The sequence below is a fragment of the Chinchilla lanigera genome, unplaced genomic scaffold, assembly GCF_000276665.1.
Source record: "Chinchilla lanigera isolate Chin_1 unplaced genomic scaffold, ChiLan1.0 scaffold00045, whole genome shotgun sequence".
Classification (NCBI taxonomy): domain Eukaryota; kingdom Metazoa; phylum Chordata; class Mammalia; order Rodentia; family Chinchillidae; genus Chinchilla; species Chinchilla lanigera.
In genome coordinates, this window is record NW_004955446.1 from 12,296,776 (window position 1) to 12,323,859 (window position 27,084).

The following is a 27,084-nucleotide window of genomic DNA, read 5'->3' on the forward strand; positions in this document are numbered from 1 at the left end:
GGTCCTGAGTAGGCCTCAAAGGTCAGAAAGAATCTGGCCAATGAGCAACTGCCTAGCATGTGCCAGGCCCTGGGTTTGATTCCAAAATTGAGGGGAAGGGTGTAATGCCCTTATAGTCCCAGCCTCTTGGAAGGCTGAGGCATGAAGATCACTTCAGCCCAGGCATCTTTTCTTTCAGACTGGCGTGGGCAACATAATAAGACTGTTTCAAAAACAAAAGGAAATAAAACACATATAATAGTAAAAAGCACAAATGTTAGTGGTTCAATAGCACAAACACTGCTGTAGTAAATAAACCAATGATGCAAGCTGTTTCAAGAACATGACTGTTAGGTAAGCATAATATTTCCAGATATTTAACCCATTTAAGGAGGTGTCAGTACAAAATCACAATCTATAAATCAAGTAAACAGAACCATAGGCATGAAGTTTAAGGACGAAGAAAACACTAAAATTTTAGATTTAAAGTTTAAGCATATATAATTAAGTAGCAAGAAAGAAATATGTAGTTATTAAATGAAGGAAGAAGCCTTTTAACAGGCTCATTTCTCTTATTTTCCTTCCTCTGGTTTCCTCATATATACATGTCTATGAATGATCAAGAAAAACAACAGTCTAACTTTATTTAGACAATGAGACCAAACTGAGAATTAGTGAAATTATTGCTAAAATTAATGTTAAAGTTGAAATATCTTTGTTGAAATCTGGGGATTTAACAGTAATGTTTAAGACAAATGAATGTTTGTTGATCAAACTAAAAAAAGTTCCTTTAATACTATTTAAATGTTTATTGACCAAATAATTTTGTTACTTTTTTCTAGTGGAGAATTAAATTTCTGAGCAAGAAATTATTCCTACTGAAAATAAAACTATTTCATCCATTAATCATACTCAAAAATGGCTAAAAGACCTAGCACATTATTGTTTACATTATTTCACTAGTATAGTAAAATATAACTATTTTCACTAATGAATAAAGCAAATCATTGTTAGCATATAACAGTTAAGATTAATGATGAAGCATTTTTTTTGGTTTGTTTCTAGTGAGTTCTCCTTTAGTAATGTACCTTGCTGATAGATTCAGAGGAAAAACTTACATGTAGGCCGGTTATAACTACTTCTATGGAAATAAATGCCACATATTAGTAGTGTTTGTACTTTTCCTGAAGGCAATATATTTTGAGGCATTTTAATTGCCTTTTCAAAAACTCTATATAAAATTTATATTTAACTTATAAAACATGCATACCTGTATTGATTTTAAAACGCTCTGTCTATTGTCCACAGGCCGAAGGTCTTTAGGAATGTAAAGTCTAACACTACTGATAGCAGATAAGAGATGCACCAAAACTGGGACAACCTATGAACAAAAAGGGGTAAAACAGTACAATTAAAATTACACATTTTCAAATTCCACCATTTCCTAACCTGAATCCACCAAAGGCAGCTTGTATGTCACATTGTTAACTAATAATCATTGTGGCACAGCTACCCACCTCTGGAGCTTTTATCTTAGTACAGATTGTATTTAAAGAGGAAAAACTATTTCAAATCTTTCACAGGCCAATAAATGTACATGAAAACACAGAATCTTTTCAATACATAATCCATAGTTTATTAATTTTTCTGTTCTCATTACTTGGAACTTTTTGGAAAGACTATCACCCTAAATTTCTACCATACTAGGAACTGAACCTAGGGCCCCTCAGCATAGTGGTCTTCCACAGCTACTTTTACACTCATCCCCAATGAAAAAACAATTCTCACTGCTCACTGTAAGTGTTTTATTGAAGAAATGATAAAATGGTTGAAGAAAGGTTTTAGAGACAAGGTTACCTGGGTTTAAATTCAATCGTCAGCCAGTTGTGTGGCCTTGGATAAGTTACCTAACCTTCCTAAGTTTTAGCTTCTCATTTCATAAAAATAGGGATAAAATGACATCTACTTCACTGAACTACTGAGTATAAAATAAGAGTCTATATAAAACACTTAACATGTTCATTTAAAAAAATTATTTAGTGTAACAGATGTTGTTATGGTTTGTGTCTGGATGTCCCTCCAAAGCTTCATGCAGTCATGGAGCAGCTTCTAGAGTTTATGACTGATTCATGGTCCAGTACTGGAACTATAGGTATGAGTGCTACCCCACCCTGGGGCGAGTAGTTTGCATACAATGTAAGGGAGGGAAAGAGGCTTGCTCTTTCCTCTACTCCTCCCTTTTGCTCTTGTTGCTTTGGCTGTTTTCTGCCACCATGAACTGTTGCCCTCTGCCATGTGCCACCCTGACTTGAAGCCAGCTTATTATAGACTGAGACCTCCAGAAACTGTGAGCTAAATAAACCTTTCCTTCTTTAATTCTGGGTATCAGGTATTTTGTCTCAGCAAGAAGAAAAAAGTAACCAAAATAGAAGTCCAGCAGAGGTCACATACTCACGTTAATGAAAAAAGGTAGACAGTATCTGTTCCACGTTAATAAGTGAAAAGAGACTAAAAAAGTAGATAGAGTTCACTGTTTAAAGAGGACAATTACTATAATAGGTAGCAATACAGATGTAATGTTTCTAGGTCTTTCTTTTAATTTTAAAGCCAGAAATCCAGTTATAGTTCCAACTTTAAAATCTGACAACATATTTTTCAGCCTTTAAAAAATTATGTTTTTTCCCCCCTAGCACAGCACCATGATCAATTTTCTATTTGAAAGCAACTGAATGAACTATGAACTACTCATTCCATTTTCTCAACTACATTTTTCAAACTTTTAATAGTTTGCCAAATTAGTAGTTTTTGTGCCTTTTCTTTTTCCCTAATTATCTTCTGGGACATGCATGCATGCTTCTTGCCTTCTTTTTTCCTTCTCTTCCTTCTTTAATTATTAAGTTGCAGTAACATGTCACTTCATTTTACCAATAGATACATTTCTTTTTTAAGATCATGTATCTTTTAAACTGGGCATTATATCACACACTTATAATCCCAGAACTTTAGGAGGCTGAGGCAGGAAGATTGCAAATTCAAATACCACCAGAGCAATTTAATGAGTTCTATTTTTTTCAGTCCTCTGGTCAACATTATGGATAATATTAACTTTAATCCCTTGATCAAAGTGGTATCTGCTAGGGTTTTTACTACCGTTACTATCTCCCCCTTTATAATTAGATTCATTATAGACTTCGTAAATATCCTACCCCTCATTAAAATTTCACCATCCATGGATGACTTTTTCCCAAGTCAACTATATGTGTGGTAGTGCCCAATGTTGACTTTCTAATGTTGCTGTTTGTTACTACATTGCATCACTTTCTCTCAGTACTGTTTTATTTGCATATGGTTATGATTCTTTACTATCAACTGAATTCCAAAACTATCTAATTCATTTTTAAAGAGGACCTTCTGTGAGCTGTCATGATGTGCTGGTTAGTCTTCACTGTAGATTTGACAAGATTAAGATTCTCCTGGACAGATGACTGGACTGTGAGGGCACCAAACTCAGCAATGGGTTCACCCACTGAGGAACTCATAGCTGAACGGGCTATTAGGAAGTGAGGTCTCGCTGGAGGGAGTGGGTCATGGCAGCAGGAGCTCGGGGGCTGCATCTGGTCCCTAGGCCTTTCCTCTCTGGCATTTTTCTCTGTGCTTTGTGTCCTGGATGGCACGATTTGAGCAGCTTTCCTCTGCTATACCCTTCTGCCATGAAGTTTTTGCCTCAGGGCCAGCCAACCACAGACTGAAACCTCTGCAACTATGAATCCCCAAAAATCTTTTCCTCATTTAAATGGGGGGTGTCAGCTATTTTGTCCCAGAGATGGGAAAGCTAATATAAGTGGGTTCTGAAACATCAGTCCGTGATTATTCAAGTCTTAGATGTACTGTCTACCTGGAAAGAAAAGACAGAGGACATGAAAAATTATCAATAATATACCAGGTAGCATGTCTGTAACTGCAGTACTTGAGGGCTGAGGCAGGAGATCTGCTGTGTGTTTAAGGCTAGCCTGGGCTACACAGTGAGTTCAACTCATGGAGATTTTAAAACATATAGTAATATTTGCATATGGCAGTTTATTCAACTTTCTAAGCCTAACTACCTTAGATAGTAACTAGAATTAAGGTTTATCGTGATATAAACCACTGATCTACATAAATCTGAATAACCATGTGGAAATTATTGGAATCTTGCTAAAACTAACAGGAAGTATTTCTGTCCTTAGACCTTATAGGCTTTTCAAAGTTTGCCACCAATTTTCCCCCTAAACAAGCAAACGTTAGATAGAAAATGTAACTCAGTATAAATTTTAAGTCAGTATATTCTAAATGAATTTTAAGGAATATAGTTTCTTCAAACCATGACTATTAGCTTAAATACAAACTGGCTTTTAAAGCTTCAAATAATTTTTTTCATAAACTGACTTTTATAAAGAAGACAAAACCAATGCATTACTGATTAAGTTTTAGAATTAAAAAAAAAAAATCTATGAATCTCTTGACCTAATCAAAAAGCAGCTAATGTAAAAATCTACGTATTAGTACTGAATAGTGTAATTATACATACTGTTTTTTCTAAACTTTTTCAGGAAAATGCCAATCAAAATGCTGGAGAATGATCTCCAACAATCCTCTTCTTGATAAAAACACTAACAATACTGACAAAATCATCAAACCAACTTCTTCAGAATTCTGGAAATTAACCAAAGGAAGGAGCATTTATTCAGGAATATGAAAAGCTCTCATTTGTTCATGCCAATCGAGATGGCAATATGCACATAAAGGGCTGTGTGTATGCCAAAAACCCCTGCAAGACCTTAGGGCCTCACCCATGTCTGAATACAGACTGTGCCTAGGGAGGTAAGGTAATGCTAACTGCCTTGCTAAATGGTAAGTCCCTAATCAAAGACTGGGAATTTAATGGTGGCAGGCATCTAAAGAAGTCTTTGTGCAATTACTAGCCACTCAACTAACCAAGCAGAGACCTCTGTGAATATATAAGATTTAACAGAAATAGTTCAGAAAGTTCACTAAATAAACAGCTACAACAAATAGGAACAAAAATAAACTCAGGAAGTGGGGGGAAATCTGATTTCCTGAGTTGCTACATCCTATCATTTCAAATATCCAGGTTTCAACTATCTCAAAAAACCATGAGACACATTAAAAAAGTGTGACCCATACCATGAGAAACTCAGCAGTTAACAGATGTCCCTGAGGAGACAGACACATTAAGAGTTAACTGACAGAGGTTAAATCCATTTTTGAAATTCTTCCTGGTTGGTGCAGGGGGTTGAAACCAGAGCACATGTATGCTGGGCAAGTGCTTTATCACCGAGCTACATCCTCATCCCCAAATCGGCTATTTAAAACATCATTAAAGTTTATTTAAAATTCTGATTTCAACTTGTATTAAAGAGCTGGGCGCGGTGATGTGTCCCTCTAGTCCCAGCTGCCCAGGGAACAGGTAGAAGGGTCACTTGAGCCCAAGCCTACAAGTCTGGGGTCCTAGTATAGGCAACACAACAAGACTTTCTTCAAAGAAATAAAATTTTAAAAGTATACTACTGTATGCCCTTCTGCATACTTCAAAAGTGCCCAGATTGCTACATCTCATTCCACCGTAACTACTGGTGTTTCTCAATACTCAAACAGTTGCCACATAGCCTAAGTATACAGCTAAGATCTGGTATAGTTCATGTTCTTTTGAACAATTTTATCATTGCTGAGTGGTTCTGGTGAGTTTCTTACCTAGATGAATGACAGAAACCACTCATCTAGACCCTGCAACTAGAACTTTCCTGTTTGTGTCTCATTTAAGTGTAACAGGTGGCTGTAAGAAAGCAGTGGTCAGATATATCTGAAGCTGGCAGAGTAACAGTGACAGAACTACAAGTGATATTTGGAGTACACTACAACTGTTCACTTCTGCTAATCAATGCACTCCAGAGCTGGCTTGCGCATGCATGTGCTCTTGCCCTCTCTCCTCTCTCACTAAACATTTTCTGGAAAAAGTAAGTTTAAGTTGTGTTTATGTCACAGATAAAAGGCAAACTCATTTTATTAAGTAGTCTTGGACAAATGATGAGATGAAGCCACATTTGGCATCACATACACTCGAAGAAAGGGGGAAAACGATTATGGATGCCCCACTTTCACCTCTTATATAATAAAGTCTAACCGACCCTGAATGGTGCTACTCAATCACTGCAGTTGAGAGCTCAAGCTTGCTTATAAATTGTTATGGAACTATTTCTCTATGTCTAGGATTCCTATTCAAGGTATCATCTATAAAAACCAAACGAAATAATACACAATTTGTTTTGGGAGACATAGTGCTCCTCTGTTTTATTCTGTCAGACAAAAAAAAAACAGAACAACTCTGAGTTCTTTTATAGTTTCATGCTCAGCACATGTTGCTTCCTTTGCTGAGAATATAATTCTTATCTGAAAAAGTTATGGTACTTCATTTCTAAAGGCTCCACTAATTAATTCCCTGACTCAGGGAGCTGGAAAATACATCTCTTATATTCACCTAGGTCTTTGAAGAAACACAAAATAACTTCCCATTAAGCTTCAATCCCCCAGTCATAAATTATATATGAAATTCATTTAACCATGCTAACACGTTTTTCGCACACCCCTAGTTCATTTCTTTAACTGTATACACTAAAATTTGTAAAAATGCTATCGGAGCAGAGAAATGACACTCATTTTGCCAGGGGTCAGTGAATACTTCCTGGAAAGGTTGTTTATTGAAATGAACTAAATTGTGATTATTAAATACTGCAAAGCTTCTAGTATCATAAAGTAAAAGAAGCACAGCAGGTAGGCTTAATAAAACTTGGATCTAGAATAAAGAAATATAGCAAATATGTCTCACCTCAAATGCTAACTCCAATGACTTCACCATGGCTGCCTGGATCACATTCTCGGCAAAGCCTACCCTTTCTGTGTGAGAATGTCATGACTTATTATCAATATCTGCCATGGGAAGAGGAGGCTACTCGCATTAGTGCCACATGTTTGCTACACCCAGTTCCAGTAACTTCTAAGGTTCCTTTGGGAACAATGAGTATGTGCCAAATCATGGAAGATTTTAGCTCTTCTACAGTTAAGTGGTTAATAGGTAAAATAAATGTTAGGGAAAAAAAAAATCATAAAAGTTTCAGTGGTGGAATTCTAAAGACTGAAAAACAAAGATGAAAAGCTAGATAGTATCCAGAATTACAAATAACTTTTAAATCATCATTTAAAATGTATAATGTAAGCCGGGCATGGTGGCCCATGCCTGTACTCTGCACTCAGGAGGCTGAGGCAGGAGGATCTGCTGTGGGTTCGAGGCCAGCCTGAACTTCACAGTGAAACCATCCCTCAAAAAGACCGAAAAAAAAAAAAAAAGGTACAATATAAATTGTCTTTTCAAATACTGTCAACTCCAACTCTCATGATTTACTGATCCAAAGAAGCAGTTAATGGATTTACAGTAGTAAATGTTTATTTTCTAGAAACCAAGCTTATTATGACAAATATAATTTAAGACTCTGTCAATACACCACATAAAGTAATGTTTTAAAAATAAAATTCTACTATGATTAAACAGATCAAGTCAAATACTTAGAAAGTGTGCAAGAAAATTTTACCAAAAATCCTTTCATTTATACTAATATAAAAATAGAAAACATTCAAGAAATATGAGTATTTCATGTGACAAGCCAAATGTTTTACACTTAATTAAAAGCACATATAGCTGGTGGTGGTGGCACAAGCCTGTAATCTAAGCACTTGGGAGGCTGAGGCAGGAGGACTGCTGCAAATTCGAGGAAAGCCTGGGCTACATAGTGAGTCTAGGTCAGCCTGAACTATACAGCGAGACTGTCTCAAAAACAAACAAAATATATAAATAAAATAATTAAGAAAAAGTTGGTAAGAATATTGCATTACCAAAACAGTGCTTTAATCATTATGTACTTCCATGAGAGTAAGAGATAAATAGCATGGATGGATTAAAACTATAATATCCCAGTCACAAATAACAATGTAAAATCTTCATGTTAAATGGTAAAATCTAACTTCATGTGATATTTAAATTTTAAATTATCTTTTACTTTGCATTATTTACTTGGTTATAATTTGATAAAAGATAAAACTAAAATCCCAAATTTTGATACTTCAAATGATGCTGATATGTCAAAATGCCTTAAAACATCTCATTTAAAAATTATGACAATATGCTCAGTACAATCATCCAATAAACCTCTAGTAATGAGAAATGACAAAATACCTGAAAATCTAAAAAATGAGAAGTACATACCTGCATCTCTCCTTTTTCATCAGGCTTAGCTGGCTTTGCAGCCTCTGTAGCTGAGTTTTTCAAGCTCTCTTTGCTACAGCGTAAAAGCACTTCTACAACATACAAAGGATCCAGTTCACCAGAATTAGGCTGAAATAACAAGACAAAGGAAGTTCATTAATTTTTTAACACTGGCCCACAGATTTTATGTTCCATGTGTATAGGACCTATTTTCATAGCATTTAGCCTAGCACATATTGTACAATAGATGCTTTTATAATAAAATAAAGGTTGATTTCTCTGTACTTCAACATAAGAATACATAGCAACAACTCAACATTAATGAAATATAATTTAATAGTATGACCACTATTCACTGTAACCTAAAATGCCACTTTTAAATTTCTAATGTATAGTTTATCCTATTATCCGGTATTAGAAAAAGAAACTAGAAGAAACTGTCAATGTTAGAAAATGAATATATCTCCAAATCAGCCTAATGAAATAATATGCAAAACAGACTATTTTATAGCTTAGTATACTGGTATTTTGTGACTTTATACCATTTTATTAAGATTTTTATTTCTTTAATAACATGATTCTCAAGATCTCAGGACTAATCAAACCCTTCCGTACTATGGTAATTTATGTTAGAGAAGACCTTACTTCAAACAATAACAAACTTTTGTTTCAGTACAGAATTTCTTGCTACTTTTTAATAAAACATTTGAATGCCCTCTTTTGTACAAAATGGATAGAGAAAAGAGGGAAAACAAGGATCTGGTTAGTAGGCTGCCACCCAGGACATTAATTTGTCACTAAACAACAACCCATATCTATATTTCTGCAAAAAACTACACATTTTTAACAAAAGTAAAATGTGTTTCTAAACACAGTGGCACCTTGGTTCATGAACTTCATTTGTTCTATGATTTTGGAAAGGACGGCCACATTTGTGCTTGTGTAAGAAAGATGGCTACAGTTATGTTTGAAACCTGATGCCAAATTTGCAAACAAAAACAAAATTTTGTCAAACGCTTCTGTTTGTGAACCAAACTGTGTGCAAACTAAAGCGTTTCTATACCAAAGCAATATACTGTACTAACCACAAGTAGATTATTTTATGTCAGTTCAAATTTCCTTAACAAAAGCATAAGCTCCATTTTCCAATCTAAAAGCAAAATTAGCTTTTATTCAACATAAACTTTTTCAACATCAAGTAATTTTTAAAAGTTTCAGTTTGGTTTGGACATGAAGATGGGTAGTATTGGGGGCTGGGGATGTGGCTCAGTGGTAGAGCTCTTGCCTTGCATGCACAAGGTTCTGAGTTCGATCCCCAGCACCACATACATTTAAAAAAATAATAATAAATAAATGTTAAAAAAAAAAAAAAAAAGATGGGTAGTATTTTTGATCGGGATGACTAGTATCTGAAGACTGTACATATACAGCCTAGTCATTATGAAATAAAAAAACTTTTTTTGGTTGTTTGGAGACAGGGTCTTGCTATGAGACTGGCCTGAACTCACTATGTAGCCCAGATTATCCTTGAACACACGGCGATACTCCTGTCTCAACCTCCCAAGTGCTGCGATTATAGGCATGTGCCACCTCTCCTGGCTATGAAATAAATTTTAAACTGTCATATTATCTTTCCAGAGAGAGAAAAATCCTGAGTAAAGTACATTCTCTAATTGGAAAAATGAATTCCTTTCAAAGAGTTAAAGGACATACACTTTCTGGAAGTAACCTATTAAAGACTTAAGAGCAATCTTACTCCATTAGTTACTGTTGGATTTAGTTCTGATTCTGTAATTTTTAGTATATTTAGTATTTTTCACCTATAAAACCATAGAAGTGAGTATAAAACATCATACATGGTTATCTGTCTTCATAGAGCTATCTACACCACTTAAAACATTACAGAATTATCCTCAGGTATTATTATAGAAACACAGTTAAAAGAATTCGTAATTGTAACAGTAAGTGAAAGGTAGCTATGAAAGTAATTTCCCAAGGTTATAGCAGTTTTCTCACCCTATAAAGATGAAACGAAAGATTTTCTATCATAATCAAAAATAGTTATAAAGTATTAATTTTTGTTTGTATATCCTAAGTTTTTCTTAAGCCTAGAACCAAACCTTCTTTTTCCTAACTTTATTCCTTTTAAAATGTGGCTGATTTCTTGCTATAAACTGAAATTACCAAGTTAACACATGTTTTTGATAATGAATTTGTAGAATGTAAAAAAAAAAAATGATCTAATTCAAATTATTTTCTTCATCATGTGTACTCTTTCTCCGTATCTGGCAAACTCCACTAGCCACAAAAATCTTTGGATTGGTATCCTGACCTAGATTCCAAAATTAATAAAAAATGTACTGCACATTTTAGTGGACAAATGCAAGTAGCTAAGTGGAAAAATTAGTTTCACTACCAATTTAAACAAACGAAAGAAAGAAAAAGAACAATGTTTTACTCTGGTCCTCATTCCACCTTTGTCTAAAAGATGTCTCGTCAACTAGTACTATTTTTATACATGAATTAAGGATAAAGACATGTAAATAAGTTTTAAAAAACTCTGTCTACTGTATGTGTGCGTATAAATATAATTATATTTGCTATAATTTTTCTGTTCTAAAAAGCATAAATCTTTAGGTTTATTATACTAACAGCAATGTGAGAAATTCTCACAAATCTGCTTCTCAGTAAAACTGGAGAAAATTACAAAAAGCCAACCATTTAAGTCTTTGGAGCCAGGCATGGTGGCACACGCCTATAATCCCAGTACTTGGGAGCCTGAGGCAGGAGGATCACCATCAGTTCAAGGCCAGCCTGGGTTACATGAGCGAGTTCAAGGCCTAAAAGCCAGCCTGCATTACATAGTGAGACCCTGTCTCAAAAAACCCCCTAAAAACACCAAAAAACAAAAAAAGTTTCTAGAAATAGTCCCATGGGATTGTGCCATATACTTCTATCAAATGAAGAAACACCCAATGAAGAAAATCTACTAAAATTCAACACGAACGGCAACTGTCTGTGCTATTTTAACCAAGATCCTCCTCTTCATACTTCCTCTGCACTCCTACAAGTTAATTCAGACAAAAGCTAGGCTGATGAATCAAAAAACCACAGGTGGGATCCCTCTCCCAGCTGCTTTCCCTTGGAGGGCTATTTCTGTAGGGGTGGCATGACACTGGCAGTCCTCATTCTGCTTCCCACTTCACTGCTGCTGAGGCCAAGGACGTTCTGGGCACATAAGGCTGAATGGTAAGGGCCTTCTCCTACACAGGCCCTGACAGCTGGCCGGAGGTTCTATCTCGGATGTGGGGCTACTGAGAAAATGTGCCCCAACAACCCTTCAAAGCTTTGGCTTCTTAAGGTATTGGTTCCAGGTTGGGAGAAGCAAGTTGAGAAGACTTTGCGACTACTGCTTCCTCTTTCCCACTCACCTCTCAGTGCCTTAAACAGAATGCCACTCAGGGAAAAGAGTGTGTTCACTACCAGTGGTAAAACTATGGCTTAGAGACCGCCTGGGAGGAAAAGCAAGTTTACACACAAATATAGTACATTCCCAAAGCCAATGATTTCATCTGTGCCAGTGCCTGGAGAGTTCAAGCATAAGGAAACACTCAGAAATGGTGGAGGCCATGAGGAAGTATCATCTGTAGAGCTGCAGATCCACTGGAGACATACTAAGTTGTAAGGCCAGCTAGTCTGTAGGACCGAACCTTGTTTTAGAGACAGTTGGAGGAGCCTTCCTGCTATTGGAGCTTAACAGCTGGGTCAAAGAAAGACATACCCAAAGATTCCTGCCATCCCAGAGTGACTGTGGCATTTCCACGGCCAAGACCTTCATCCCCACCTCAAGAGCAACATGAAAAGCTTCACTCTCATGTGAGTGAGACAGGTGGGGCAGAGAGACTTCACTCAGAATAATCTAGCCCAGTGACGGTGAACCTTTTAGAGATGAGTGCCCAAACTACAATCCCAAACCCACTTATTTATCACAATGTGTCCCTACTACAATTAAATCTGAATACTGAGGTTTTAGTTTGGTTAAAAACAATTCATGCATTAATATCTTTTGTCTTAGAAAAACAAATAACCTGTACGCTATAGGTTCAACATCACTGATCTAGCAAGTCACTAAACAAATGAGCAAATAACAGCAGCAGCCTGTAAGGGAGAGGAATATCAAGAATTATCATATTATCTAAAGTATCCATTTTCTAATAAAGAAGTGAGACATGTACAGAAACAAAAAGCATGATCCATGACCCACATAGCAGAAGGGGGCAGAAGCTGCCTTTACAAGTGAGCAAAAGAAGACAATATAAGTATTTTCAAAGAAATGAACAGGAAAAAAAAAAGGTACAGTAACAATATAGTGTCATATAGTAAATATTAACAAAGAGAAAGGTTATTAAAAAGATTTAAGGAAATTTAGAATCTTAAAATTATGATAATTAAAATGACAAAAAAACATTAAAGGAGCCTAATAACAGATCTAAACTGGCAGAAGAAACCATTAACAAACTTGAAAACAAACAGATTATTCGATCAAAAAGGTAACTCTCCCTCAAAAAACAGTGAAGAATAATGAGGAAAATAATGAGCCTCAGAGAAATGCAGGGCACCCAAGAGCTCAACAGTATACACAAAGAGTCCCAGAAGGACTGGAAAAAAAGAAGTAGAAAAAACTTCACAGAAGTATTGCCTGAAAACACTTCGAACTTACTCGGAAAAAAGGCTACATATCTAGAAACTCAACCAACTCCAAGTAGGATAAGTGCAAAGAATAGCATAGATACTTATATATAGATAACTGTATCAGAGTAAAAAATAAAGAAAGCCAAGACACAAGGAAAAATCTGGAAAGCTTCAAGAGAAAAGGACTCATCGTTTCCAAGAACATACCAACAAAATTAACAGCAGAAACTTCTCAGCACAAATAATGAAGTCTAGAAAGCACTCCGCTAGCACAAAGAAAAAAATCAGAAAACAAAACTGTCCACTGAGAATTCCATATCCAGCAGCTATCTTTCAAAAATGAAGCCAAAATACATTCCTAGATAAGGATAAATTAAGAGAATTTGTTGATAACATACCTGTCTCCCAAGAAATACTAAAAGTTCTTCAGACATTTATATGAATACACACAAAGAACACTGATAAAGGTAATTACTCTTAAATGGTTTAAGAAACAGTTTATAAAACTACGTATATTGCATTATTAATTACTACCATATTAAAATGTATATCTGGCAGCAAAAGTAGGTGGGTGGGAACAAAGCTGTACTGGGTTAAGACAATAACTTGAGATGATTCAAGTCCACAGAAATAAAACAAAACAAACAAAAGAGAGAGAAGAACCAGAAATAATAAAAGGTTAGTATAACAGATACTATAAATATATAATTGCTTTTTCACAAGCATCCTTAAAAAGTTGTAAAACTGCTACGAGTGTAGCTCAGTGGGAGACATGGGTATCGCATGTAAAAGACTGGGCTTGATCTCCAGCAACCATTTTTTTAAAAGCTGCAAAATTATATTAAGGTAATAATTCTAACAACATATTGTTGGATTAGAGAGAAAAAATGATAGAGTCCTTGTTAAGACCCCTGGGTTCAACTGCCATTAGGAGGTGAAGAGGCTGGAGAGAAAGCGTGTAATGGAAGAGATGTAAATGAGGATCATATTCTTCTATATCACTGGAATTAAGTCAGTAGAAATCCATGCCTGATCATTTTCTTTTGTCTTTTTGAGACAGGGTCTCACTATGCACTTTAGGCTGGCCTTGAGCTCACTTTGTAGCTCAAGCTCATCTCAAGAATCCTCCTACCTCAGCCTCCTGAATGCTGGGATTATAGGCGTGCACCACAACGCCCAGCTACGGCTGATCTTAATAATTTGAGATACACACACACACACACACACACACACACACACACACACACACACACAGAAATATACTAGAAACCACTGAGAAAATAACAAAAAGCATACTGTAGCATTATTAAAATGCTACATTACAAAATACTCATTTGCAGCAAAAAAAAAGCAATAAAGTAGAAAAATAAGGCATAAGATATAGGAAAAATAGCCGAAATAACCCCAATTTATCAATAAAATTAAACATGAATGGATTAAGCAACCCAGAAATGAGAGATACTTACTGATCTGATAAAAATACAAAGTAAACTAAATATAAGAGACACTAATACAGGAGACACTTTAAATTTACTGATATAAAGAAGACTGGAAAAGATATATTATGCCATAGACAGCCAAAGGAAAAAAAAAGCTTAAGTGGTTATACTAACATGAGACAAGATACACTTTAATAGAGCATGAAAATAAATGAAGTAAAAACTGACAGTAACAAAGGGAGAAACAGACAATGTAAAGAGCAGTTAAGAGACAGCACCCAACTTACAATCATGGATATAACAACCAGAAGGAATTACTTAAGAAAAGAGTGAACAACAACATTAATTAACCAGAACTAAGAGACAGACCATGTGTCAAGGTATTATGTATATTTGGACCAACTGACAATGACTGAAATAATACCGAATACCAAGTATATTCTTAACAAAAATAGAGGGAAATTTAAAAAGACAAAATTTGAAGGGAATTCACAAATATGGCAATTAACACACTTCTAAGTAATCAATGGGTCAACCAAGTCAAAGGGGAAATGAAAAAATACCTTAAGAATGAAAATGACACAATATACAAAACTAACAAAATTGAAAAACCTTTGTACAAAGGATTGAAATTCTTAGAATCAGAAATAAAAGAGGACACTATGAACAACTTTACAGAACTGCAAGGATTAAAGTAACAATACAAATAACTGTATACAAATAAAGATAACTATGGTGACACAAATTAATTCCTAGTAAGATACAAATTTTGGAAAGTATTGCAGGAAGAAACAGAAAACTTGAGACCAGCTTGACAGCAGACGCCTGAAATCCCTACATGAAAGGCTTGGCAACTTAAGACCCTGTCTCAAAAATTTTTTAACAAGCAGGGCTAGGAAATGTATCTTAGTAGTAAAACGCCACTGAGTTCAATCCCAAGTACAACTGAAATAAAATCAAGTAAAAAAGAAAGACAATCCACATAGGCCATACCAAGTAAAAAGACTAACATAGTAATCAAAAAACTACCCACAAATAATAGCCCAGGCTTAGGTAGCCACACTGCCAGGTTATACCAAATACTTAAAGATATCATACGAATTCTTCAAAGCAGAGGAGAATACTTTCTAAACTCCGTCTATCAAGCCACTGATACCAAACCCAAAGACATTGTAAGAAAACTACAATCAGTGTCTTCTATGAGTATGGGTGCAAAAATCCTCAACAACATAGTAGCAAAATGAATCCACCAATATATTAAACAAAAAATACACCATTACAAAGCAGGACTTATCTCAGGGATCCAAAGTTGGTTTAATGTCTGAAAATGGAAATTCATATTTTGTTGTCAAAAGTAAGGACACCATTTTGAGGACAGAATTTAGATTATTTAAAAAATTAATTCCTCAGGACAGAGTTTATTACTTCTTATCTTACAGTAATTGTATTTAGACAAATTTTTTGAGTCTGAAAAACCAATTCATTAAAAACACGCATATAATTGACTTTAAGGGTAACAGCTTACCTTAACATTTGACTTTTTTGAGAAATTCACCACTACTCCCCAGCCAAAGTCGTCTCCTTCATTCTTTACCTGAAGATAAGAAAGTAAACCATAATACATCAAAAAGGCGAGTGCAGCTTTCCATCCCTACATTATAAGAGAATTTTTTTATTTCCTACTATTTTCTCAAAGATAAATGCTATATTCAAGTACCAAGATCTTAATTTTACAAGAAAAAAAAAAAGCCAAAGTTCAATCCTATTCAATCCTTAGAATAGGATTCAACTGGCAAATAAAATGAGTGTAATTTGTTCTGAGAATATTTTGAGTCTTCTACATCTCATGACTTTATCTAAGACTTTATTTAAATTGTACTTTAGGTAGTATTAATCAGAAATACTTTATATAGTAATTTCAAAATTATTTCAATTTGTGTTTCCCAAAATGAAAACCACTGGTGATTTTTATAAAAGGCCTTCAAAAGGCCCATAAATCAGTGTCCTACGAAAGAGTTAAAATAATTATCACAGATCAATTACTGTAGCAGGAAGCATTTTACCAAAGTAAGCACCAGATTGTTATCCAAAACACTGAAATAGTGAAATATTTTATGAACAATGACATACCTTTACCAAACGACCTGGTTGTAGAAATGGTAAGCAGTATTTTGGTTTGTGAATATATTCTTCAATTTCTTTACCCAATTTAGCAAGCTGCTGTCTAATCTTGTAATAGATGACTACACTTTCTTCATTAGGAATTACTATTTTATTGTACTGTTGTTCTGAGTTTTTAACCTCTGAAAATAAAATACATGCATGATATAACATATGTATATATAATTTATAAATTACATCCATCAATTATATTTTTTAATACTATAAGTATAAGGAACAAAGTCAGTTTGCACAGATTATACTGGAAGTTTTAAGGAAAAGACTCTTTAGCAATGACTTAAGGCATACAGTCTAATTATCCCCTTCCTTCTCCATTAAGGTCACCTTATGTCTCAGCCTATGGTAACTATCCTCTTACTGTACGATTCCATTCTCCACCCTAACTTTGCCTCTAGTGCTATTTCCCTTCCTCCTTCATTCCAGTATGCTTCCAATCCATTGTTTACGAACTATTTTTGTTGTGATAAAATACACATAACACAAAATTTACTATTAGTGATATTTAGTATGTTCACAACCAATACCTTTTTAGTTCAGGAACTTCTCTACCACTCCAAAATGAAACTATACCCATTAACAAAACACTTCATTTTGCCAATCTTTCTCTGTGCTTTCTGTCTCTATGGGTTTTTCTAGTCTAGACACTGCATACATATGGCAACAGACAATATGTGGGCTTTTATGTCTGGCTTCCTTTCATTAAGCATGTTTCTGAAGTTTATCTATAAAAGTATACACTAGTACTTCATCAGGAGTTTTTGGATAATACTCTACTATATGAATATAATGCATGTGTCCACAGATTTATCTGCTGATGGACATCTAGATTACTCTTACTCTCTGGTTATGATGCGTGGTGCTACTATGAATATCAAACAAGTTTTTGATTGAATATGTCTTCAATTCTTTGGATATATACCCAGGCATGAAGTTGCTGGGTGATACGATAGTTCTCTATATAACTTAATACACGGGCAACCTATTTTCTATACTGACCACATCATTTTGTTGTCCTCCACCCTTTACTTTTTATGGTTCTGGAGATCAAACCCAGGACCTGGCATTGTTGTTTTTCTTAAAAATAAATACCAAATGGCCAGAAATATTAAGGAAAGAATAAATTGTTTTATGCTCTATCCTCCACATAAGGGTTTTTTTTTTTTAAAGGAGAAAAAGAAATTGACTTCTTTGGATCTTTTAAGCATTTTTCATTCCTCTAAGGCTTATCACAGTTTAACTGTGGCTGTATAAAAGTAAGTAAATTGCTCCCTTTGCACCAGTGATAAAAAGGAACCTCTAGGGCTGGGGATTTAGCTCAGTGGCACAGCACTTGCCTGGCAAGGGCAAGGTCGTGAGTTCGATTCCCGGTACCAGAAGAAAACAACAACAAAAAAAGGAACCTCTAGCTTGCCACTGTTAAATCAATCATGGTATTTTCAAAAATGGAAATAAAACTCACTAAACATATTTTCAAAGAATACTTACAATTGTAAAAGCCAGAATAATGAGCGCGTGAATATAAAGTATTCAACACAAGGCTAGGCATAAGGTACATATTTAACAAATGATATCAATTATAAATACCATAATTATTACAAAAACTGCACATCTCATTCTTTTTTTGGTTTTTCTCCGGTACCGGGAACCGAACTCACAACCTTGTGCTTGCCAGGCAGGCGCTTTTTGCCGCTGAGCTAAATCCCCAGCCCCTCATTCTTTACATATGTGAGAAAGAAGAACAAACTACAAAATGTTAAAGTGGTTTAACAGCTATTTTTATGAAAGAATAATTTTAACTTTGTTTCTGCATTTTGTGTTCCCACTTTTATGACTATGCATTATTTTTATAAGATTAACCAAACCCATAGCTTAAAAACTTTATAGTTTTTAGTCAGCTCTATGTAATGATCAGTTACACTATGTGAACATACTTACTACAGAACAACTACTTTTTTGGACTTTAGATAAACATGATATTAGGAAATGGAAATTCCAAAAACGCTGAACTCAAATCCAAGTTAAAATGCCATAGTACTCTTAGAAATGGTACAAGATCAAAGTCAAATGTACAGATGTATCTTACAAGTCAAATCTTAATCTACCAAGCTCTTTAAAATTTCATTATTCAGGAATATGCATTATCATATGACAGACATGCTAAACCAATAAACTATACTGTGGTAGAACCAATTAGAAAAAGTGTTTGGCCAGCCTTTTCCTACTTTCACTTTCAACTGCTCCAGTCTAAGAAGACTGGACTACAATCGTACTACAATCCTAAGGAACAAGATGTCTCACTAGCAAAAAACAAGGCCAAATTAGCCAATAATATAATCATTTTATTTAATCTAGTTAAAAGAAGGATGTTTTTTATACTTACTCTCTACTACTCCTGGAATTGCTCTATAATGCTGAAACTGGTAGAAGGATTTTTCTAGCATATACTCAGGGTTAATTTCTTCAACACGTAGTAAGTTCAAAACCATGTTGTAGGTCAAATGGAAAGCACTATTGAGAGGATCGGCTGAGCCCTAAGGGAGAAAAACATGTAAATTTTGCACATTTTTCAAATAAACTTACACAAGTAATTTTAACCTGATAAAATGCTAATCATTTAATCTATGTTAAGAAATACTATATAATATGATAGGATACTAAGAAATACTATTCTTTCCTTGACCAAAACAAAGCGATAACATAGTTCTCTGCCTTCCAAACACATGTCGAAACTGCTTTTTCTGGCCTGCAGTGGTGGTATCAGTAAGTTATGGAGGTAATTAACATGCTACTTTCTGGACAAGTTTTTAATAGTTGGTGTGAAGACACAGGTGTAGGCAAAGACTTTTGTAAACAAAACTCTGCGTAGGAAAAATTACAGAAATCAACAACTGGGGGGTTGGGGATTTCACTCAGTTGCACAGCACCTGCCTGGCAAGCGCAAGGTTGTGAGTTCGATTCCTGGTACCGGAAGAAAACCAAAAAAAAAAAAAAAAAAAAGAAATCAACAACTGGGATCATATCAAATTAAAAAGCTTTTGCATAGCAAAAGAAACTACCAGAGTGAAGAGACAATCCATAGAATGGGAAAAAATTTTTACTAGCTATTCCTCAAAGGGCCATTACCTAGAATACATAAAGAAGTTAAAAAATAATTAAACCCCCCCAACTTCAAAGACCTAATCCAAAAATGGCATTTGAAATAAAGACACTTCTCAGACAAGGAAGTAGAAATAGCAAATAAATATGTGAAAAAATGTTCAGTATCACTGGTCATTTCAGAAATGCAAATTAAAACAATACTCAGACTCCATCTCAGTCCAGAAAGAATGGCTATCATCAAGAAATCAACCAATAACAAATGCTGGGGGGCTGTGGGGAAAAAGGAACGCTTCTCCTCTGTTGGTGGGAATGTAAATTGGCACAGTCACTATGGAAATTAGCATGGAGATTTCTCAAAATACCAAATCTGGGGGTTACACTTGACCCAGCTAGTCCTCTGCTAGGGATCTTCCCAAAATAATTAAAAGCATTAAACCACAGTGATATGTGCATACCCACATTTATAGCAGCACAATTTATAAGAGTTAAATCTTGGAAATAACTCATATGCTCATCAATAGATGGATAAATAAAATGCAGTATTTATATACAAGACAGTACTACTCTGCCTTAAAGAAGGATGAAGTTGAATCATTTACAAGTAAATGGATGCATAATTTTAAATAAAATAAGCAAGGCACACAAGCTTAAATATCCCACTGCTTTGCTTGTTTGAGAAACATAAAGGGTAAATAAGGAACCAAATGAACAGATATTTGAAAGTAGGAAGAACATGTTCAGGTGGAAAGGGGAATAAGGAGGGAGGGGAGAAAGGAAAATGGGATTAAAAATAACAAAAAATAGAAAAAATTAAAACAATGGGGAGAAGAAGAAGGGGAAAGGGAGCAGAGGGGGATGAGAGAAAAAGAATTAAGATATATTATGTACCGGTACAAATTCCACGTGAGTGTGAGCACTATGTGTAACAAATGTGGAATAATAAAAAATTAAAAAAAAATTTAAAAGTATGTTGTTTTAAACTGTCATTTCAGGTACACACAGAAGTATACTAGGTACTTAGCAATTACAAACTACTGCTTGCTAAGAAAGAAAGGGTGAAGAAGTTAGAAAAATAGCAGCCTCAGAACTGAATACTCAATTTAACAATGAAAATAATAAACTCATCTTTTTTAACCATTAAGTATTCACACAAATCTTTTGTTCAAAGGACCCCAAATACATGTCAATTCTTGACTGTAAAGGCCCCTCCCCCCTCTCTTTCCAGAAGTCACTCTTTTTTAGTTCTGAACTTCAAAACACAACCCCTCCCACCCTCACAGAGCTCACCTGCAGAAAATTTCTTTCATAAAACCTTTACTCATAAGCTGTCCAAAATCATCTCAAATTTCTCTGAACCAGAATTACTAGAACTCATTTTCTAGCAGTAAGTCTTGTACTATTTTCTGTTCTATGGATCCTTGGTCAGCCTGGTGTGATGGCAACTGCCTGTGTGATGGTACACCCCCTATTCTACCAGTTTGAGGTTGGAGGATTCCAAGTTTGAACCCTTTCTGGGAGACCCAGAATAAAAAGCAAAGTAAAAGATATATTACCAATTGGAGATAGATTTTTGCAAAGGGGAAGGGGACCAAGAGACAGAGGGAAAGAGAGTGAAGGGATGAAAACGAGTTAAGATGTGTTATACATATGTACCAACTTCCCACAAGGAATGTAATCATTACTGCAAATGTAGTAATGATTTTTATACTTACTCTCTACTACTCTTTTTTTAAAACTAAAGTTTTAAAAATAAATAAAGGCTTGGGATGTAGCTCAGTGCACAGGTCCTGGATTTTATCCCCTTATGCCAATCACTACCCAAAACCCTTTAATAAATCTTCAGCTGTTTTTTGGCTTTTTGGCTATGAATAGCTGAAAATAATAAAATAATATATTAAATATAATATTATAAATCTTTAATAACATGTATAACCAGATGGATTTTATTGTCTCCACTTTGAACAACAGAAGCTCAGAAAGGTGAAAGGACTTGCGAAGGCTAAATAGATGGAAGCTAAAATTAAGCATGACTGAGCCTAATGTCCTCCACACTGCAAGTTCATACAGTAACTTAATTTGTATCTCTATCAATAATCACTCATACATACTACTAAAAATAGATACTTTAAAATGTTGATCAAGTATTTTTCATTGTTCATGTATTTAATGTGATTAGCCAACTTATACAGTCTCAAATAACCTAACAACAAACACCCTCATAAAAGGGTCACCTAAAACGTAACTGGAACAAAACAGGTTGTAACCAATGATAAGTTAAGATCTGAAAAATTCTAGGCCAAATTGCTTACTGAAAAAATGTGAAGGGCTGAGGATGTGGCTCAGTGGTAGAGTTCTTGCCTTGCATGCACAAGGCCCTGGGTTCGATCCCTAGCACCACAAAAACAAACAAATAAAATGCAGGCTAAGTGGAATTGTTTGTAACCAAGAAGCCTGATCAATAAAATTACTAAAAAAAAAAAAAAAAAAAAAAAAAAAAAGCAAAGAAAAAATGTGAAGAATGAGAAAATTAAATCAATTTTCTAAAGCATCTTCTGCAGTATTTTGTAAATACTAGTATACTTAAAACAATCGCTTACATTTTAGAATATATGGTTCATCAAGCAAGTAGTTTAAAAATTGCCAGTGTAAATGTTTTTGTATTATGAACCATAAAGGTGGAAAAAGGAACAACACATGAATGTGGTTCTTTCCACTTTTTCTTCCAGAGCTCAGTAAGTAGTTATTTTGAGTACATCACACATCTAATATCAAGAGTGTATGTATGTGTGTATTTATTTAAATAACAAGTGAATTCAAAATTATTTTCTTTGAAGCCAGTTCAATCTTCCTTAACTATTAACAATCTGGTTTACTGTTGAAAAGGACCCATCAATAACTAAAAGCACCGTACTCCTACTTCATGTATTGTGAGAAACCAGTAAGCTTATTTCATCATTTAAAAATTAAATAAATATCTTCATTTTGATAAATGAATAATGATGATATGTAGTCAAACTACTATAATATTTTTACATTCTTCAGACAACGTAAGCAGCATATTAGAACACATTAGTTTCTTCCAGTTGTACTGGAGAAATGTACAACATCTCTTAACTGCTGATAAATAAAAGATGCATTCAACAGTATTTCTAGAAGGTTCACATTTCCCCACTGAATCAACTTATGATTTGAAAAATTGTAATCCCTTGACTTAAAAGCTCAAAAAAAGTATACTGAAAGAACAAACTGCTGTTCTATGTCAAATTCTGTTTGAGTTAATGGTTGAAAAGTCTAATAAAGTGTAATGGACCTTAAGGTATCAGATAAACAACAACTAAAAAGAATACCACAAGAATAGCAGGACGGGAAAAGGTGAAGAGTTTCTCTATTATTCCTTTACAAATTAATCAAGTCAAAAAAAGAGAAGGGAAAATATTACAAAACTGAATATTGTTCACATGCTTAAATATATAAATGTGTATACATGTAACGAGATACTGAAAACTGTTGCAACTATCTTTTCACCAACTAGTAAGTTGCCATGTATTTTGCCATCTTTTCGGCTACTATCAACATGAGAAATAATTAAGTACTGTGCAACCATCTGAACTGCCCCATTACTTATAGGTGTACATTATAGATTGTACACCTATAAGTAATGATGTAGTCAGGTGTGCAATCCCAGCTGAAGCAGAAGGACTGTGAATTCAAACAAGGCTAGCCTGGGCTACACAGCAACATTCTGTATCAAAAACCCAGAAAGATTTAGGAAAAGAAACAGACAGACAAATAGCAGCTCCTTATCAACCTGTAGTGATCAAATAGCAAGTAAAAGAAATGTCTCTGAAGCCCATTAAGACTTAATATTCATTACTGGAGCATAACCTAGCCAGTACTAACAATAGAGTATATCTACTTTCTTGACATACTGTACAAGATGACTGAAGAAGTTATGTATTCTAATAGTTCGAGAAAATAACTTATAATAGTCTTTCTGTTTAAGGATGTCATACTATTTAACAGTGAATCTCAATTACTTTTTTGGTTTATAAGAAAGCAAGCCTAATAGAATAACAAACTGATTTTTAAGGTCATATACCTTATTAAGTATACCGACGAACACATTGCTATTTTATGTCAAATTGTATTTCAGCTAATAGCTGAGAAATCTATTTGTATAAGGTACTAGGAAGCAGTACCACATGCTGATTAAGAACATGGACTGAAATCCAAAATCAGGATTTGACACTTAACAACAGGATTTTGGACAAATTCTTTAATTTTTTTATGTAATTACTCATTTATAAAATATACATCATACCAGTAATTAGTAAGCAAATATTGTTAACTTTATGGAACGTATTAAATATTCTGTAGGTATTAGTTATAACTGTTCCTGAATAAATTGCATATAAATTCTTTAATGACAATAAAATTACCTGAAAACACTCCTACAGGACAATTAGTCTTTTTTTAAGAATTAGTCTTAATAAAAGAAATGTGTCTAGAAATACAAATAGGTACTAAATCCTTCTAATTAATTACACTAACAATATTCAAAGTGCAACGATCCATTTCACATCCACTAAGATAGCTAGCAATCAGAAAGACAGCTAACCAGTACTGGCTAGAATACAGAGAAATTGGTATCCTCTTACAGTGCTGGTGGGAATGTAAAATGGTGCCTGGCAGTTCCTCAAAATGTTAAACCCAGAATTCTTGTATAATTTAGCTATTAAACTCCTACTTATACACCCAGATGAAAAGAAAACAAATACACAGAAACTTGTAGACAAATGTTCATAGCAGCATTAATCACAGTGGTCAAAAAGCAAAAATGAACAACTGTCTATCCATTGATGAATGGATAAAAAATGTGGTATACGATGTAGAAGGTCACACACTGTATGAATCTGTTTATCTGAAACATCCAGAATGGACACATCTACAGACACAGTAGGATTAGTAGTTCCCAAGGCTTAGTGTACTAGGGAATTTGAGGAGAGAAAAGTGATTGATACAGTTTTTGGGGAGTTGCTGAACAAGCCTTAAATATCAAAATATAGACAATATAATTTTTCAAATAGAGTAACAAATCCAGTAAATGTCAAGTAAATGAAAAGAAAACTAAAGGAACCAGATACTGCCATAAAAGTATAAACCTCCTACAACTGGTGAGAGATAATGTGACTCTGTTTTTTCCACGTATAAAATATAAGAGAAAAAAATAATACTGGAAGAATTTAAAGAAAATAATTAAAAAACAAATTTTCAGTCATGTGTAATTTTCCTTCCCTGAAGAACTAAAGTTAAATGACCCTACTCCCAAGTATTATCTTTTTAAAATAAAAATAAGATATCATATGATTGCTATGAATATGTACAGACATACTGTCTTCACTCTCATAAGAAATACACATACCTTTATGTATTTTTGCTTTGGCATACTTTATCTCAAATTCTCCACAAAGTTCTTGAGTTTTAGAATGAAATAGTCTATTTCATAGACACTGACACATACTACTATGTTTTAAAGCTTCATTGTACAATAGCTAATAAGCTGGCAATCCATAATATATTTTTAGTTAATGTTTACTAGCTTGTTTTCTCTACGGCTTTTAAACTTCTTATTAAATGAAGGACAAGGAAAGCAATCAGGTCAAACTTTCTTGAGAAGCTCTTCAAATAAAAATAAAAATAAAAGGTAGAGGAGGTAGAAAAGGATAACTATTCACAATACTGAGCTATATCCAACTCAAAACTCAAAAACCAAGTAAAATAAAAGGATGATCTGTAATAAAGCTTAAGAACTTAAACTTATGATTAGACTGCTTTACATCAACAAGATTAACCAGAAAGCTATACTGCTGAATTAATTTATTGAGCTATTTGGGCTTGCAAAGGTAGAGAAAGCTGACTGTCTGAAATAATCATATGTCCTACTTCCTATTTTGACAGATAAAGAGCAAGATACGCAATGGAGGAGGCAGACAGAGGTATCTTAAATTTGAAGGGTGAAGTAAGTGCTTTGGCCTACTCTGGGGCTCTTCACATGGCCTCACCACTGCTGTGAGTGCTCTTTGCCAATTAAAGGAAGCTAGATGTAATATCTCAGTATTCTCAACAGTTATCCTCTTCTACCTTCTCAAGTGCAGATAGTTTAATCAATTTAACTACTTCAGAAAGTACATGAACTGATACAACTAATTTCAAAGTGGCTCCTAAACATATTCCTAGGATTCTGGGTTAAAGCACAGAACCTTAACTCAGTTACCTTAAGCAGCTGTTTTCCAACTGTTGGGCTCATCTTTTCATCTACCATAAGAATTACAATTCCTCTGTCATCCATTCCCCTTCTTCCGGCACGACCAGACATCTGAATGTATTCACCAGATGAAATCTGAATGAACGTAATTAATATTCAGAGTTTAGGAGATAACATGGTAAAAACATACTCTTAAATTTTCATTTATTGTAAAATTCACAAGTATAAGTTATATATCCCAAGAAAGGAACATGATTAAAAACATGAACTTTTAAGAGTATTAGGAATGTGGCTCAGGATACAGTGTTTGTTTAATATACCTAAAGCCCTGGGGTATCATCCTTCCCACCAGAAATAAAACAAAACACTAGCAACAAAAATCTTTCAGGAGAGTTTAAGTAAAAGCACAAAAATGCAGAATACTTGGGAATAATGTTTCACACTAAATTTTAGCTCCAAAATAACTTAATTTTAAAACTAAAGCGAGTGTCTGCCGGCAAGCGCAAAGTCCTGAGTTTGATGCCTGGTACCCAAAAGAAAACAAAACAAAACAACTAAAGTGAATGACTGTTGTATGTTTTCAAATACAACACAGCTACCAGGAAATACTGTCTCACCCCTGCCTCCCTTAGACTTTGATCCTGTATCGTTAAGGGACATAAAAGAGGCTGAAGATCTATCTTATGGCTACTTCAGGCTGGTGGTGATGCTGGTGGTGGGGTGGTGGAGTGCTTGACCCTATCTTGCCAGGGAAGAGAAATAAAGGCAGGAAGGAATAAGGAAAATAATAATTTATAATTATTATGTTTAAATAAGACCATAATAAAAAACCTCTGGCATAATGCTTAGCATATGATTGTGATTACATTTATTTTTAATTATAAATAATAATTTATAATTATTATTATATGAGAAACAAGATAGCTCCTAGGCCACATGCATGTGCTTCTGGAACATTATAAATTTACACAAACAGAGTTGAGATTTAATATTATCTTGGTTGACTTAGAAATGTGGAGTCCAGGGCTGGGGATTTAGCTCAGCGGCAAAAGCGCCTGCCTGGCAAGCGCAAGGTCGTGAGTTCAGTTCCCGGTACCGGAGAAAAACCAAAAAAA

The 27,084-nt window shown here is 34.5% G+C and overlaps 1 protein-coding gene across 3 annotated transcripts in view; it reads right to left on the minus strand.

Moving 5' to 3' along the window:
• Skiv2l2 (superkiller viralicidic activity 2-like 2 (S. cerevisiae)) overlaps positions 1–27,084 on the minus strand; it is a 91,727-nt gene that overhangs the window by 26,438 nt on the left and 38,205 nt on the right. For all 3 annotated transcript variants that reach the window (XM_005392700.2, XM_005392699.2, XM_005392698.2), the window contains exons 15-20: positions 25,979–26,104; positions 18,986–19,136; positions 16,555–16,727; positions 15,950–16,018; positions 8,294–8,422; positions 1,250–1,360 (exon numbers count right to left, since the gene is read on the minus strand). In XM_005392700.2, coding sequence (XP_005392757.1) covers positions 1,250–1,360; positions 8,294–8,422; positions 15,950–16,018; positions 16,555–16,727; positions 18,986–19,136; positions 25,979–26,104 — 759 coding nt within the window. The remainder of the gene's footprint in view (positions 1–1,249; positions 1,361–8,293; positions 8,423–15,949; positions 16,019–16,554; positions 16,728–18,985; positions 19,137–25,978; positions 26,105–27,084) is intronic.